This window comes from Aethalodelphis obliquidens, unplaced genomic scaffold (genome assembly GCF_003676395.1).
Source record: "Aethalodelphis obliquidens isolate GAN/ISIS:26980383/991018 unplaced genomic scaffold, ASM367639v1 scaffold47, whole genome shotgun sequence".
Classification (NCBI taxonomy): domain Eukaryota; kingdom Metazoa; phylum Chordata; class Mammalia; order Artiodactyla; family Delphinidae; genus Aethalodelphis; species Aethalodelphis obliquidens.
Window position 1 is genome coordinate 1,219,429 of NW_020837991.1, and position 17,287 is coordinate 1,236,715.

At 49.5% G+C, this 17,287-nt stretch overlaps 1 protein-coding gene across 1 annotated transcript; it reads left to right on the forward strand.

The window, feature by feature from the left end:
- The first annotated feature begins 6,518 nt into the window (after window positions 1-6,518).
- AMER3 (APC membrane recruitment protein 3) lies at window positions 6,519-16,436 on the forward strand. The gene is made up of 2 exons (XM_027082421.1): window positions 6,519-6,654; window positions 12,737-16,436. Exon 2 carries the CDS (start codon window positions 12,755-12,757, stop codon window positions 15,167-15,169), a length of 2,415 nt encoding a protein of 804 aa, XP_026938222.1. The 5' UTR covers window positions 6,519-6,654; window positions 12,737-12,754; the 3' UTR covers window positions 15,170-16,436.
- Window positions 16,437-17,287: the final 851 nt, after the last annotated feature.

A 17,287-nucleotide genomic window follows, 5' to 3' on the forward strand; every position in this document is an offset into this window, starting at 1 on the left:
TATTCAACATAGCACTGGAAATCCTAGACAGAGCAACTAGGTGAGAAAAAGAAATAAAAGGCATCCAAATTACAGAGGAAGAAGTAAAATTGTCTTTGTTTCCAGATGACATGATCTCATACTTAGAAAATCCTAAGACTCTACCAAAAAACTATTAGAACTAATAAACAAATTTTAGTAAAGTTGAAGGATACAACAATATATAAAAATCTATTGCATTTCTATACAGTAATAAAAACCAATCTGAAAAAGAATTAAAGAAAATAATTCTATTTGCAATATAATCAAGAATAATAAAATACTTAGAAATAAATTTAACCAAGGAAGTGAACAATCTGTACACTGAAAACTACAAGACATTGATGAAAGAAATTGAAGAAGACAGAAATAAATAGAAAAATATGTCATGGAGGGCTTCCCTGGTGGCACAGTGGTTGAGAATCTGCCTGCCAATGCAGGGGACACGGGTTCAAGCCCTGGTATGGGAAGATCCCACATGCTGCAGAGCAACTAATCCTGTGAGTCACAACTACTGAGCCTGCGCGTCTGGAGCCTGTGCTCCACAACAAGAGAGCCCGCAATGGTGAGAGACCCACGCACCGCAATGAAGAGTGGCCCCTGCTTGCCGCAACTAGAGAAAGCCCTCTCACAGAAACGAAGACGCAACACAGCCAAAAATAAAATAAATAAATAAATAAAAATTTTTAAAAAAAGCTTCCCTGAAACCAATTCAGGAGTTTGGGCTTAAAAAATATATATATATATATATATATATATATATACACACATACATACACATATATATATATATATCATGGAGGAAGATTTAATATTATTCAGATGTTTGTACTATCAAACCCATTTATAGGTTCAATGCAATCCCTATCAAAATTCCAACAGCATTTTTCAAACAGAAATAGAAAAAAAATATCCTAAAATTCCAAAGGATCATGAAAGACTCCAAATAGCTGAAATATTGAGAAAGAAGAGCAAAGCTGGAGGCATCACACTTTCTGATCCCAAATTTTATTACAAAGTGGTAGTAATCAAAACAGTACAGTATTGGCACAAAAACAGACATGTAGACTAGTGGAACAGAATCAAGAGCCCAGAAATAAACCCATGCATATATGGTTAGCTAATATTTGACAAGGGAGCCAAGACTACTCAGTGGGGAATGAATATTGTTAGGAAAACTGGATATTCACATGCAGAAAAAAGAAATTGGAACCCTTAGACCACTCACAAAAATTAACTGAAATGGATTAAATGCTTAAACGTAAGACCCAAATTGTAAAACTCCTGGAAGAAAACACAGGTGTAAAGTTTCTTGACTTTTGTCCTGGCAATGATTTTTCAGATATGGCACTAAAAGTGAAACTAAGCAGGACCCTACGGATCGTCATGTCCGCAGCCATTGGTTTGTAAAAAAGCTTTAGCCTCCTAGGCATTCCCCAAGTTCCAAACAACAAATTTAATCAGAGAAGTGAGAAAACACAGAAACAAAGGAAAGCAGTCAAGCAAGACAAAATAATAATAGTTTAGGCCATAAGGCAAAGTCAAAGATCTTTAGTTCCTCTTCAGTCATACCCATGAGATGTTTTGTAGATATTAAAAGCCCCACCAGGTGAAAGAAATTAACTGCATGCTGACAAGCATGTTATTACCTTCCTTTGCTAATTTTGGTATTAATTTGTTCACAACCTGACCTCAGACAGGTTGGAACCAGAAGGTTGATGATGTTAACTCCTGAAATACCACCCTATTACCTCACCACCAGTGAATCAGAAGAACATCTACCAGCTGCTCAGGCACCCTACAAACTTCACCTCTAATGTTGCCTTTAAAAACCCTCCCCTGGGCTTCCCTCGTGGTGCAGTGGTTGAGGGTCTGCCTGCCGATGCAGGGGACATGGGTTCGTGCCCTGGTCCAGGAGGATCCCACATGCCGCAGATCGGCTGGGCCTGTGAGCCATGGCTGCTGGGCCTGCGTGTCCGGAGCATGTGCTCTGCAGCGGGAGAGGCCAGAGCAGTGAGAGGCCTGCGTACCGCAAAGAAAAAAAAAAAACAAAAAAAAACCCTTCCCTGAAAGCCATCAGGGAGTTCAGGTCTTTTGAACATGAGCTGCCCTTTCTCACTTGGCCCTGCAATAAACGCTGTACTTTCCTTCACTACAACCCAGTGTCAGTAGATTGGCTTTGCTGCAAGTCAGGCAAGCAGACCCAAGTTCAGTTCAGTAACCAAAGCACAAGCAACAAAAGTAAAAATCAACAAGTGAAGCTAAATTAAAAAGCTTCTTTGTGACAAAAGAAATAATCAACAAAATATAAAAGCAAGCTATGGAATGGGAGAAAATATTCACAAACCATCTGTCTGATAATGGGCTAATATCCAAAATACATGAGAAATTCATAAAACTCAATAGCAAAAAAAAAAAGAAAACCAATATGACTAAAAAATAAACAGAGGATCTGAATAGACATAGGCCATTATAAATGGCCAACAACATGAAAATGTGCTCAACATCACTAATCATCAGGGAAATGCAAATCAAAACCACAATGAGATATCACCTCACACCTGTTAGAATGACTATTATTAAAAATACCAGAGAAAACAAAGTGTTGGCAAGGATGTGGAGAAAAGGGATCCCTTGTGCGATGTTGGTGGGAATGGAAATTGGTGTAGCTCCTATGGAAAACAGTATGGAGGGTCCTCAAAATATTAAAAATAGAATTTCCATATGATCCAGCAATCCTACTTCTGAGTATATATCCAAATGAAATGAAATCACTATCTTAAAGAGATATCTGCACCCCCATGCTCATTTAAACATTATTCACAATAGCCGACATGGATGGATGAATGGATAAAGAAAATGTACACACACACACACACACACACACACGTACACACACACACACACACACACACACACTGGAATATTATTCAGACATAAAAAGAAGGAAATCCTGCCTTTTGTGACAACATGGATTGACCTTGAGGGCTGTATGATAAGTGAAATAAGTCAGACAGAGATGGCATACACCACATGAGTCACTTATATGTAGAATCTTAAAAAGCTGAACTCATAGAAACAGAGAGTGGAAGGGTGGTTGCCAGAGTATGGGGGAAATGGGGAGATATTGGTCAAAGGTATATTGGAAGTACAAACTTCCAATTATAAGATGAATAAGTTCTGGGGATGTAATGTACAGCATGTTGACAATAATTGACAATACTGTACTGTACACTTGAAAGTTGTTAAGAGAATGAATCTTAAATGTTATCTCAGCTCCCCCAGATGGCAATACTGTGAGGGGATAAAAGTGTTAACTAACCTTATTGTGGAAAATATTTTGCCATATATTTGTGTATAAAATCATCAAGTTCTACACCTTAAACTTACATATGTATTGGCTTGCCCAAAATGTTCATTCAGGTTTTTCATAACATCTTAAGGAAAAACCCAAATGAACTTTTTGGCCAACCCAATATATGTCAATAATATCGCAATACAGATGGGAAAAAAAAGACAATCCAATTTAAAATTCAATAAAGAACTTGAATAGATATTTCTCCAGAGAAGATATACAAATGGCCAATAATCACATGAAAAACATCCTTAACATTACTAATTAGGGAAATGCAAATCAAAACCACAAGGAGCTACCAACTCACACCCATTAGGATGGCTATTATTAAAAAAAAAAAAAAACACAGAAAATAACAAGTATCTGCAAAGATGTGGAGAAATTGCTGGTGGGAATGTAAACTGGTGCTGCCACTGTGAAAAAAAAAGTGATGGTTCCTCAAAAAACGAAACATAGAATTACCATATGATCAACAATTCCACTTCTAGGTCTATACCAGAAAGAAGTGATAGCTGAAACTTGAACAGATATTTGTACACTAATGTTTATAGCAGCATTATTCACAATAATAAAAGGTAGAAACAACCCAAAAGTCCATCAGTGGATGAATGGATAAAGAAATGTGGTACATACATACACTGCAATATTATTCAGTCCTAAAATGGAATGAAATTTTTATAAAGGCTATTATACAACATAGGTGAACCTTGAAACCCTTATGCTAAGTGAAATAAACCAGACACAGAAGGGCAAATATTGAACGATTCCATTTATATGAGTTACATAGAAGAGTCTAATTCACAGGGAAAGAAAGTAGAATCCAGGTAGAAAGTAGAATACAGCAGCTAGGAGGAGGGAGGAATGAGTAGTTATCACTTTATGGGTACAGAGTTTCTATTTGAGGTGATGAAAATATTTTGGAAGTAGGTAGAGATGATGGTATACAACTATGTAATGTACTTAGTGACACCGAACTGTACACTTAAAACCTGTTAAATTGAAAATTCTATGTTATGCATATTTTGCCACAATTGAAAAAAAGAAAAAGAAACTCTGTTCAGTTTGTTTTTAGGATGGACGTTTTAAAATATAGATAAATGTAAAAGAACAAGAAACCGTCTAGCCATAGCCATAGCCACTTCATCTGATAGTACCCCTCACACTAGTTTGTTTGAGATTGGGGAGGACATCTCGCTGCAGGGAAACTGACCTGAGTCCCAGACTGCCTCTTGCCGTGCCCATCCTTGGAGCCATTGGCCGTCCTCCCTGGTCAGCCATCTGCTCCAAATTGTGGCCCCTGAAGCATGTTCTTCTCCAAGTTGACAGTCCCAGTCCTGCCAGCCTTCCTCAGAGGTGTGGGGTTCCACCCCCTCACCTCCCAGTCCCTTCAGATGTGGGCCCCACATGGAACTGGGTTCTCGGGCTGCAAACCTGGAGCTTTGCACACCCACTCATGCAGCTGGCCAGATCAGCATCATAGGCTGTTGTTAAATTTGTGCTCACAGTTAAGTGAAATCCTCTGGGTCTGTCGGAAAGCAAGGCGTGTGGCCAGGGGGCCTGAGATCCTCCAGTCAATCAAGTCACCTGGGAGCCCAGGTCAAGAAAACCCTAACAGCCCATGCCAGGAAAGAAGAGGGTTATAGCCACAGCCTGAAAATGCAGATGAGAAAACTAAGTCAGTGTATTACAAAAATAACATAAAGTAAGTTTATATTAAAACAGTTTAAAGAAAAAATCTTTCAGTAATATCTAAACTGGGAAATCTTGGTGTGAAAGGTCTTTCCAGGGGTCCTTGGAGAAGACCAGATCCCATGTCTTGGGGAAAAAAATTATATATATGTGTGTGTGTATTATATAGTTTATTTATATATATAAATATATTTTATTTATAATATATAATTATATATAGTTTATTACATATAAATATATGTTATATGTAATACACAAACTATGTATATGTTATATATATGATATATATGTTATATATGTTATGTGTATATATATATATATGTGTGTATATATATATATATATATATAGTTTTTTTTTTTGCGGTACGCGGGGCTCTCACTGTTGCGGCATCTCCCGTTGCGGAGCACAGGCTCCGGACACGCAGGCCCAGCGGCCATGGCTCACGGGCCCAGCCGCTCTGCGGCATGTGGGATCTTCCTGGACCGAGGCATGAACCCGTGTCCCCTGCATTGGCAGGCGGACTCTCAACCACTGCGCCACCAGGGAAGCCCTATAGTTTGTTTTTGTTTGGGGTTTTTATACCCCAAAATAAGGATGTTTTTAAACTGTCTAACAGGAGGAAGTAGATGGCTTAGAATAGTTTTCACTGACAATAGGGTGACAAGCTGAGCATTGACTAGACCAATTATCACTCAATGGAAGATGTTAAGGGAAAATTTGTCCTTGTAATGCTGTAATGCGGAAGAAGGGAGACCATAATAGGAGAGGCTAATCTTTGTTAACTTAAACTGGTGAGGACTGTGGAGTCTAGGGGATCCTACACTTGATTCAGGGTTATGTGGCATGAGGCACAGATCCAACTATGTTTCTATGTAATAGGGGGGAAATTGATTCTGGGAACTCTGAAGGCCAGAAACTGCCAGGAAAGGTCAGGACTATACCATCAACATGGGGGGAGGGAGGACATCTGGCCTAACAGTGAGTCAGTCACTGGCTAGAAAGACGATTCAACTCCAAGAAATGCAAGAAGGGGGCCTCACCCAAAGGTGGTGGGTGATCCTTGCTGAAGGAGGGGCCTGCGGTGGAGCTGCTCTTGACTGCGGTGACTGGGGTGGGATGATCTCAAGGTGACTGATGATAAAGAAGGCTGCTGATTTATGACAAAGCCAGCCCAGACCAAGGAAGGACGTCTGTATCCAGGGGATTTTTTTTTGGAAATGGGAACAGGGAGGGAGCCCATCAGGCTCAAAGAAAGGAGTGGCCTTCGTCATCCACGGAGCCCTGACCTCTTTTGGGCCTCAGCCCAAGCCTGGACTGCAAGACTCCTTCCTTCTTCCTCCCAGCGCTCTCTGCCTGTACTCTCCCCCCTCACCCCACTCCACCCCGCCCCACCAGCCCTGCCTGTGCTCCGCCCCTCACCCATGCTCCTGGCACTTCTCTCCGAGCCATCCCGGAGTTGCTTACTCCATACTTTATTCCTGCTCCCAGCGTGCAGACCCTCCTTCCTCAGCTCAGCGGGGAGAGAGTCCCACAACACTTCTGCCCCTCCCGCAAGACTGCGGCAGGCCACAGCACCGGCAGACGCCACACTGTGAGTACCTGTGAGGGGAGCACCTCGTTCCTTCCCATTAGTCATATAATCAGGCCCAAGAAAAGCACTCTGTAAGGAAGGCTCTTGAAGACTCTGTCCCGCATCTCGAGATTGGCCTGCTCCTTCTTCCAAACCCGCTCCGAATCCTGGGGAGGGCTCGTGACTCGGCCCTTCCGACAGGGTTGGCTAAATGTGCCCCGGCGCTGCGTGCTGTGGAGGCTAGGGGCACCCACACCTGCGCGCTCTCAGGAGTTCGGACCGCGGCAGGGAAATACGGTCGGGGGCAAGGGGAGACGACTGGGCGGCTGTCAGTCTGGGGAGCCCAAGAGGCTGGGCCTGAGGGATGCAGAACCACAGCCCTGCGGGGGAGGGCAGAGACGCACGGAGGCAGATACCGGAATAAACACGAACAAAGCGAGACCGAGCGAGGTCCGGGCGGCGGCCCTGCCAGAGCGGTCCCCACCCGGCCCCGCGCGCCGCCTCGCCCACTACTGCGCGGGTGCGCCTACGCGCCCGACAGGCTCTCTGCCGGGCCCCGCCCCGCCGCGGCGCGATTGCCCTCCGGCTGCTAAACCCTTGCGGGCCCGCCTCCTGCCGCGGCCTTCCAGCCCCTCCTGCGGCGAAGGGAGGGAGCCGGCCCTCGGCCTCCCAGGGTCCGGCGGGCGCGCGCTGCGCCGGGAGCTGACCGTGGTGCTGAGCGCTCAGCTCGGGATCGGGCGCGGCTCCCGGACCTGCCAAGGCCGCGTCCTGCGACGCTCCAGGCCCCAGCGGTAAGTCGCCAAAGCCCCGAGGATGTAGGCGTGGAGCGGAGGAGGGCAGCGATTTGGAAATTTTTGTGCGTTTTTCGCGCAATGGGCGGGCTGAGAGGAGGAACCAGTGTCTGCACTCTGTCCACTCCGTGATGCGGGGTCTGGGAGCAATGACACAGACCTGAAAAGGTCTGGGCTACGGAAGGGGGGAACCTTGTCCCCTCGGATGCGGGTACTGGGAAGGGACGAGTAAGACTGGAGACCCATCTTTTCTCCACTGGGCAGGCCAGGAATGCCCAGAGACGCCCTTAGAAAAAGTAGACCAGGACCTTCGCTCCCCAAAGGTCCCTTTGTCTCCCCAACGTGGGGGCTGGGTGAATTGGTGATGTTCTAAACACTGCAGATTCTATTTCTGCTTCATTCCCCACCCCACAGCCCTCCCAGAACATAGAGGCTGTCCCTCCCCGAAGTGGCCTTCACTCCATCACCCTGAAGGTTTTGGCTTAGACAAGGTAGCCTCTTACAGAGATAAACTACTGCCCTATACATAGCCTGTCCACCCCAATGTCCAGGATGTCCCTGGGCGGGGCTTCCCTCATAGGTTCCTACTCTCTTATCACCATTCACCCCTTTGTGTTTCATGTTTGTGATTTTCCTGGATATTGGGGGTGGGGCAGGAGAAGGCAGGGTAAATACCAAAGCTATTAGTCAAAATTTTTATATTTCCAAACTGTTTCTGTTGCACGTGTGTAGCTCCAAGGTTTTTATTTTACTCCATGAAATACCTGGTCATTTTAATGTTCAAAAAGGAAAGAAAGACATAAAATTACCTTACCAAAAGGAAAAGAAAATTCTAGGCAGTTGAGCTAAAGTTAGTCGTAATGTAGAAAAGCAGCAAATGGAATTACTTCATTTGCTCAATTTGCAGTAAGTTCGTATGCATGCACACGCTCTGTGTAAGATGCTGAGATGTAAGCTTTCACACGTGGGAAGTCTTTGCCACCACTTTCTTTCCCCTGGACCTTCCTCTGGCTCCTAACCTGCCCTCTTGTGTCCACTCTTCCTCCTATTTTACATTCTCACCCACACCTGGAGTGACCTGTTAAAACTGAAAATTGGCCTTCCTGGCTGGCAAATGATGGGGGAGTATCTCTCAGCCTCCACAAAGAGGGTGTCTAGCCACAGGGTTACAAGGCAGATTGTGCATTTTTGCAACTGAGAACCTGGACACATGGCCTTTGCCCTCAGGAAATGAGAATGCCAGCACCTGGCTGTCCAGATAAATCCCACTGTGCCCCTGAGAATTATCATGAAAGATGGCCGCTCAGCTTGACTCCAGTTGGGCAGTGGGTCTTCTGACCTCTCAGGGAGTTCTCACCCGTGTCACATATGGACCCCACATTTCCAAAGAGTCAGGATCTGGTAAAATGTTTTAACATGGAAACTGAATGGACTGAACACACACTGAATTTCACCTGATTGCTCCAGTATTTTGCAAGTTTCTGGTTCATTGTTCTGGGCCTTAGTGCTTATTGTCCTAACAACGTGCAAAGCATTAAATAGACTCAGGAAATAGGGTTGGCAATGTTAGTGACATTTGGTCCCAGCACCTATAGCAATGACAGCTATTTTGAAAGACCATTTTCCAACTTTAGAGTGTGCTGAAATTTCCAATTGCTCATGATTTTAAATCAGTAACTATTCCAAGAATTTGATTTTAAATCAGTAACTATTGCAAGAATTAAGAAACTAGAAGTTTTATTTATAGAGATCAGTATCAAATAAACCATCTTATATTCTATAGTTGCAAAATTCTGCACACAGTGGAATAATCTTTATCATGCCTGGTTGAACTTATTTCCCAAAGGACAGTAATAAAAATATTTTTCTAAAACATGGAAAAAAATAAATGCAACAGAAGTCTCATAATGAATATCTCCAAAATTTCTTGCCATAGAAATTATACTACCTTCCGTTACAATTTTTCTAAGTTTGTGAGCTATACTTTTGCTTTTAATCTTCATTTTCATTATGCTTTCCAAAATTTCTCACAAAACCACATTTATTGTTCAATGTTTAGATTTCCCACGAAGAGGAGATTGAGCTGTTAGTTCATAGAATGTCTATCAGTTAAGAGCACATGTTTAGTATCAGACAGGCTTGTGTTCAAATCCTAGGTCTGTTACTTACCACCTGTGTGACCTGGGCCAATCCATTGACTTTTCTGCACCTTAATTTCTCCTTTATCAAATGGGGGTTACAGTAGTATGTCCCTTATAAGGTTATGGGCCAAGCACTCTGCCTGGTTAGGTAGAGGGAACAAAGACTCAGATACAGGTCTTCCCACTCCAGAGCCCAGAAAATAACCGCTATGCTGTGTGTACCCAAACCCACCAGAGCTAGGCTGCAAAAGGTTGTGGGGAGTGGAAATGGGGTCTGCAGATACAGGGTGGGGAAGACTTGGGCACATGCCACCTGGCAGGAGGCAGAAAGGCAGCTTGAGGGACTGACCCACTGTCCAGGATGCTGCCACCAAGAGCTGGACTGCAGCCATATCCAAGCCTGGGCTCTGCAGCCTCCCCTGACACGGTGCCTGCTCCTTCTACTGTCTTCTGGCCAAAGGCCCCAGGTGTTCCTCTGCAGGGGAGGAAGCATTGCCCACAGGTGGGAGTGGGGTGGAGGCCATGACACTTGCCCTGGGAGCCTCTGCAGTGCCCACTTTGCCAGCCCTTTTCATCCTCTTTGGCTTTAACATTGCCACCTGGGCCTGGAGACAGCCCCTCCGCCCGCCTCCAGGACCCCATGTTGAAGCATTTCCGAGACTCTCCGGAGGGGACCGGGAGGCCTCTTTGGCAGTGGGCGTGAAAGGCATGCAGGCCAATAAAGCCACTTGCCTGCACACCTGCTCTATTCCTCCCTCACAGACTGTGGACTGAGGGAGAGTGAATCCAGATGCTCCCTATGGAGCACTCCTTATGGAGAGCCCAAGAAACCAGCCAGAGGACCAACTGGCAGGTCCCTCACTGCCAAGGAGAGGCGGAGACAATGAGGCAGATGGAGCCTGGGAGCGGGGTACCTGTGAGGAACAGCACACCAGGGCGGGGGGGCATCTCAGGGGGTGCTCTTCAGCACTGCCTTCTTTTTCTTCTTCTTTTTTTTTTTTTTTTGAGTTATGTTTTAATTGGTGGGAATTTTTAGGACTTCAAGCCCAGGAGGCAGCATCTCAAGTAACCCTGAGACAACTGCTCAGAAGAGGCAAGGGGGGGAATCAGGTTATATAGAAGTTTTGCAACAAAGGGCAGGTAGTCTGAACGTCAAAATATTATTGTTAATTAAAGAAAACCTGCTATCCCAAGTTAAGGAATTTAGCACTTTTCTGTGTATGGGAAGATGCAAGATTCTGGGCTCCCTGAAATCATTCCTTTGATATGCACCTCAGCTACCTGGGGCCAGCGTCCTGTGTTTTCACATCCTGAGTTTCCTGAGGGCTGATCGTGGGAGTGGCTGCAGTCTGATGGCTGCTAGATGGCAGGTATTCTTTCCTTCCCGAGTTTCCTCAGGGCTCACTGGCTCACATTGGAGGGCTGCAATCGCTGATGACTGTGACATCCTTTGTTTACTGATATAGCATTGCCCTCTTTTTTTTTTTTTTTTTTTTTTTTCTTTTTGCGGTTCCCGGTCCTTTCCTTGCGGAGCACAGGCTCCGGACACGCAGGCCCAGCGGCCATGGCTCACGGGCCCAGCCGCTCTGCGGCATGTGGGATCTTCCTGGACTGAGGCATGAACCCGTGTCCCCTGCATCGGCAGGCGGACTCTCAACCACTGCACCACCAGGGAAGCTCCTGCCTTCTTTTGATGTGGTCTTGTGGGTCTCCAAACTCACCCCAAAGGCAATGGTTTAAAACTAGACCCTTGCTCCTCTCCCCCAAACCAGCTCTTAACACAGGTACCTTCCTTGCCTTTGCTCACATCTCATCCTCTCCACTTTCTGGACTTTTCCCACTCCTATGGTCCCCCTCATGGCATGAATCCCGGCCTCAGTGTTTATGACTTCTGGCCTGCTTGTCTTTCTTTATTTAGTTGCTAAATCCTCGTGTTTCTTCCTTTGAAAGACCCTATGACTTTACCCCTCTTTTTCATGCTTAGAACTGCAGTTTCCATCTAGACCTTATCTCCATATACCCAGTCCATTTTAGCGTCCTCTTGTGAGTCCTCTCTGTTCAGAGCCTCTCTCCTGATTTAGTCCATCCTCCACTCAGACAGCAGATAAATGGTCTCAGACCATCAACTTCATTATGCCACTGCTTCCACCCACTCCCTCAGAAGACTTCCATAGCTCTTCCCTGACTGGGGGTAGGGCCAAACTCCCCAGCTGTGCAAACTCCCCAAGATCAAGTTGTTAACACCCTTACCACCTTCCCACTCCCGAACCCAGGACAGACATCAATAAGCGATTCCAGCACTCTTTCCCATTGAACTCAGACTGGGCATCAGAGCCATTCTCTGGATGGCACTCCAGGTAGCAATGTTTATCAGTTAGGACGTCCACAAAAGACGACCCCTGCCTGCTCTTCCAGCTCATGGTGTGCTGTGTGTGGCCCGTCTGCCTGTTCCTGGTCTCCTGCTTGTCTCCTCCCTTTCACCTTCTGCCACATTGCTCTCTCCTCCGTGCGCAAGCTCTCGTGCATGAGTTGCTTGGCTGTGCCTTGCCTGATGGCCTCTGTGTAGACTGAGTCTTCCCTCCTCAAACAGATGCAGCAGTCCTGGAGGGCATGCATGTGTCTTCCCTCCCCCGACACCCACGTGGCCCACTGCACCCAGCCCAGGAAGTAGGCTTGGGTTTCCCTGTCTCTTGCATGAAGGAAGCAACTTATTTATTGAGTCCTCTGCTTCATCCACTCAGAAGGGCCATGATACTCCTCCTAAGGATGTGGTGCTGTGGGTAGAGTGCCGGGCCTGGACATGGAAGTCTAATTTGCCCAGATAAGCTCTGAAAGGATGCTCAAGGGAGTCGCAAGATCACGACTACAGGAGTACCAGACCCCAGTATGCTCTCATTTTGTCTCCTGTTGTCTGCCTTTAAGCACATGACTTAACTTCTCTGGGTATTGGGTATCAGTTATCTACAAAGGCTGCAGCAGCAAGCCTGTGGATGTGGCAGTTCCCATCTCCCTCTCCTCTTGCCTCCATGGAGGATCCAAGCTCAGATGTCAGAGCTCAGCCCCCATGCCCATGTGGGCAGTGGGGGTGGGGTGGGGGGGAGGCAAACACATGTATTCTAGAACCACAGGCCTCCATCTTGGATACCGAGTGCCTCCTTCTTTCCTCCACAGCAGCAGGGACACTGCAGCATGGAGCTGAAGAGAGGAAAGACATTCATCAAATCTAGCCTGCAGATTGACCATGAGAAACCCCCAGATCCAGCAGCCACTGCCCCGGCCACGGAGGATGCAGTCTCACCAGGAGGGCAGCAGCGACCCCACAGTGAGAGGGGCCCCCAGGTCAGTCCCAGCACCCAAGGATATGACAGGTGCTCCGACAAGGGGGCCCAGCCAGACGCCAATGGGGGGCCTGCAGCTCTCTGTGGGACCACCTTCAAACTGGTGCAGAAGAGCAAGACTCAAGACACTGCGCCCAGGGCTGACAGGGCAGCCGCAGCTACAGGGCAGCTGGTGGGCAGCGCAAGCTTCCCAGGGCCCCCCAGGAGCCAGCGCATGATTGACTACCGCCACTTTGTGCCCCAGATGCCCTTTGTACCAGCTGTGGCCAAGAGCATCCCAAGGAAGAGAATTTCCCTGAAACGACCCAAGAAATGTTTTCGGAATCTATTCCACATCCGCAGAAACAAAACTGAGAATTTGGCCTCACTGGCAACCAAGGGGAAGAGCTTGTCCTCCCCTGAAGGCCCATCAGAGGCTGGAGGGCAGCAAGGCACAGCTTGCTTCCCCTTGGGCGAGGGGCTGGGACTGGACAGCCTGTGCCAGGACCTGTCTGACAGTGAGTTCCTACCCGACTCCTCCTTTGACCTCTGCAGGGCCCTGTGTGAGGATGTGGCCTCGCTCAAGAGCTTTGACTCACTCACCGGCTGCGGGGAGATCTTTGCAGACGAGAGCTCAGTGCCCTCCCTGGAGCTGCATGAGGGCCTGGAGAGCCCTGCCCGGGCATCCCAGGCCCCTGACTGCATGGCTTCCAGGGGCCCCTTCCAGGGCAGCGTAGAGCAGCTGGCATCGCCTGCCCAGAACGAGATGTCTGACTTTGACAAGTTCTGGGACCGTGTGAATCACTCGGTGAGGCAGCAACAGCGCGCCCTGCTAGGTCCGTGGCTGGGGGGCCCCCAGGGGTCAGACACAGACAAGCCCAGGCCAGATGCAGCTGGGCTTGCTGAGCTCCCCCTGTGCCCATGCAGGGACCCCCACGGCGACTCCAAAGCCAGCTCCATAGACACGGGCACGCCCAAGAGCGAGCGGCCAGAATCTGTGTCCACGAGCGACGAGGGCTACTATGACTCCTTCTCACCAGGCCTCGAGGAGGACAAGAAGGAGGCCCCGAGCCCAGGCACACCCGCAGCCGCCTTCCCCAGGGACAGCTACAGCGGAGACGCCCTCTACGAGCTCTTCTATGACCCCACCGAGGGCCCTGGGAGCCCGAGCCTGGACGACGACCTGTGCGTGTCTGAGAGTCTGTCGGGGCCGGCCCTGGGAGCCCCGCTGTCCATGTGCAGCTTCCACGTGGGGGCAGAAGAGAACCTGGCCGCCGCTCCAGGCCCAGACCTGCTCAGCCAGAGCTTCTTGCAGAGCTCCTGGAGGGGCAAGGAGTGCCTGCTGAAGCTCTGCGACACCGAGCTTGCCATCACCATGGGCATTATCAACTGGCTCCGCCGGAGCCCAGAGCTCCGTGTCCCGCCTGCCTCAGCCCCCAGGGAGCCTGCAACGCCCCCGGGAGGACTGGTGGAGAAACCAGGAGCTGGCTCTGAGAAGGTGTGCCTAGGTCCAGTGAAGCTGGAGGGCGGGGGGACCCGGGCCTTAGATGCGGGGAGGACCTCCGTGAGCTCAGCACCCAGCAGGCGGGAGCTGTGGGCATGTTCGGGCCGCAAGGGCCCGCTTGCTGGAGTGAGTGAGGTCCTAGCGGGGACCAAGCAGGGGACCACCTCTCCATCCAGGGACCCCCCTCTGGAGTGTGTGCAGGTCTCTGGGGAAGAAGGGACACAAGGCCACCCTGAAGGCTCGTTCTCCTCTGTGGGGTCTGCAGCCCCCATGGCAACCAACACATCCAGCAAAAACAAGGTCCCAAACCCCTCTGCCTGGCCTGGCTCCCAGGAGCCCAGTTTTCCTGGGAACCTGGGGTGTTTCCAAGGTCCCTGGAGGCCAGGTCTCGGGGGAAGCACCGTGGATTTAGAGCTCACTCTGACAGGCTGTGTGGCCCAGGTGGCAGCCCTACAGATCCACCCAGACTGTCAGCCCCCAAGGCAGAACACAGGTAGCGGGCTCCGCGGGCAGCCTCAGGCCAGGGGCCCTGACGTTCTACAACAGAAACAGCCTGACAGCTTCCCTAGCATGGCTGCCCTATGTGGCCTGCCCTCCCTGGCCAGCCCACTCCACAGCCTACAGGACCAGAGGTGCCCAGGCCGCATTCTGGACCTGAGCCAGATCAAGGTGGAGCCCGCCAGGCTGGATGCCCAGGCCCATGCCTCTGTGGAGGACCAGCCTCTGCAGCTCAGCTCAAGGGCTATAGAGCAGGCTGCACACAGGAGCCAGCTGGACTCATAGCCCCCTCAGTCCTGCTGCCTGGGATCACCTGCCAGGAATTCTGGCCCTCACTTCCAACAGCCAGTGGGAGGGGGCCCACTCTGCAAGTGCCCCAGAAAGCCGCTACAGCTTCTTGGACCACGAGGGCATCCTCTGCAACCAGCAGGAAGTGGGACCTCCCAGGCCAGCATGGCTGAGACCCACCTTTGGAACGGTCTTGTGTCTTTGTGGTCACACTCAGGAGAGCCTAAGACCCAAATCTCCACCCTTTGTCCCCGATGTGAGGACTGTACTGGGGGGGAGGGGGTGGCAGGACTCAGTGGGGCGGGGCATTTTAACATGGAGGCATCCACAGCTGAACCCACCAGCTCAGCCAGAATAGGTCCCGGGCAGCCCAAGGCCAAGGACAATCGCAAAGCTTCTAGCGCTCTCAAAATGTGCCTCACCGACTTTCCCACCAAAAAATGAAGCGTCTAAACCCAGATGTGAAGTAGCCACATTTGGCCACTCCTCATACAGCATGTCAGAGAGAGGAGCTCGGGTTTGAAACTGATGGGATGGAAATGGTACATATTATAAAGGGTACATATTGTGCTGATAACTCTGCACAAGGGTTGAGAGTAATAAATGTGAGTGGGGGGTCTGAGGCTCAGGGGTAGGCGCTTGAGACAGGGGTAGGGGGCTGCAGATGAGCTTGGGAGTGCCCACTTGCCCCACCCCAGCCTGCTCTCCACCCCCAGGATGAGCAGCCACAACCTTCGGGACCCTGAAGGGCTTCTCTGAGGGAATCAGAAGCAGAACCAGCCATCTCAGCAAGAGCCTTGAACCAGCAGATGCCATGCATTCCTGTGCAACCTTGCCAGGGCTGGCCAGACCCTGCAGACTCTGGCCTATGGGTGTTCTCTGTCACAAAGCATCCCATCCAAACAATGATTTCCCCCAGCTTGCATTCTCTAACTGAGCTACAGGTGGCAAGATACTCTTGGGGAAGAAGCTGACTGATTCTCCACACTGCCATTCTTGCCCTCCATGCTGCCAAGCATTCTAGCCTCCCACTTCAGGAAGGCTCACCTTTGAATGAGGCTGTATCCCCCAACCCCTCGAAAGCCACATGTGCACAGCACCAAACATTCAGAATCACAGAGGGAAAGGTGGCTCGCACCTCAGGAAGGGCAGGTGTCTGTTTGGCCAGCCTCAGGGCAGCAGGCCAGCAGCCAGCCCCCTGCCAGGGTTCCCTACGATTAGATCCTGCCTCAGCTGCCCTGTTGTGGTGAGGTGCCAGGCGGGGGTGGGGGGTGCGTGGGGGGGGGAGTATGCCACAGGCAGCTATGAAGCTTTTTCTAGAAGAGAGGCCAGCCTAGAAAGGGGGCAGGCCCAGTGATGAGGGAGGAATTCCAGATGGAGGGATGCAGTCTGGCAAGCTGATCACAGGCTGGGGCCTCTCCTGATTGTCTGAGGCTTTGTTTCACGCTAGAACACCCTCCACGGCCCTCATTAACAACTGCTTCCTGGGGCCCACTGTGTGGAGGATGCATGCAGCACATGGGAGGTTCAAAAGGGCATGACAGGGCTCCTGACCAGGCCCATCGAGACAGGACACAAGGAAGGTCAGGGCTAGCCTTTCTGGGAAGCCACACTTGACCCTTCCTCCCAGGACTGCCACAAGTGGTCACGACAGCGTTATTGGGCCTAGATGGGAGCAGGTGACATGTGGAGTAGCTCGCTGCATCCCTGCAGCAATCGGAATGCAGCTGCTCTCCTGGTTTCTGACATGGAAACCGAGGCCAGGGTGCGGATGTGGCTTGCCCATGACACACTCGGGCAGTGTGTGGGACTGATGGTGTCGGAGCCAAACCCCGACTCCTAGGGTCCAGCTCTCGGTAGGCTCCTGCCATGAACACCCCTCTCGAAGCCTCCTCTCCTCCCTTCTTTTAGGGCACAGGTGTCTGGGTTCCAGGAGTGCATCTCCGTTACTTTGTACCGCACCTGAGCAGAGCAAGTGCTCAGTAAATACTGTTACAAGAATGAAATATCAAAAGGTTGTACCTGGTTTTCTGATTTCTTGTTGCCTGTGGGCCTTGTGTCTAGAGAGCAGCAGAGTTGGGTTTAACCTGGCAGAAGTTCTGATGGAGACTTCCT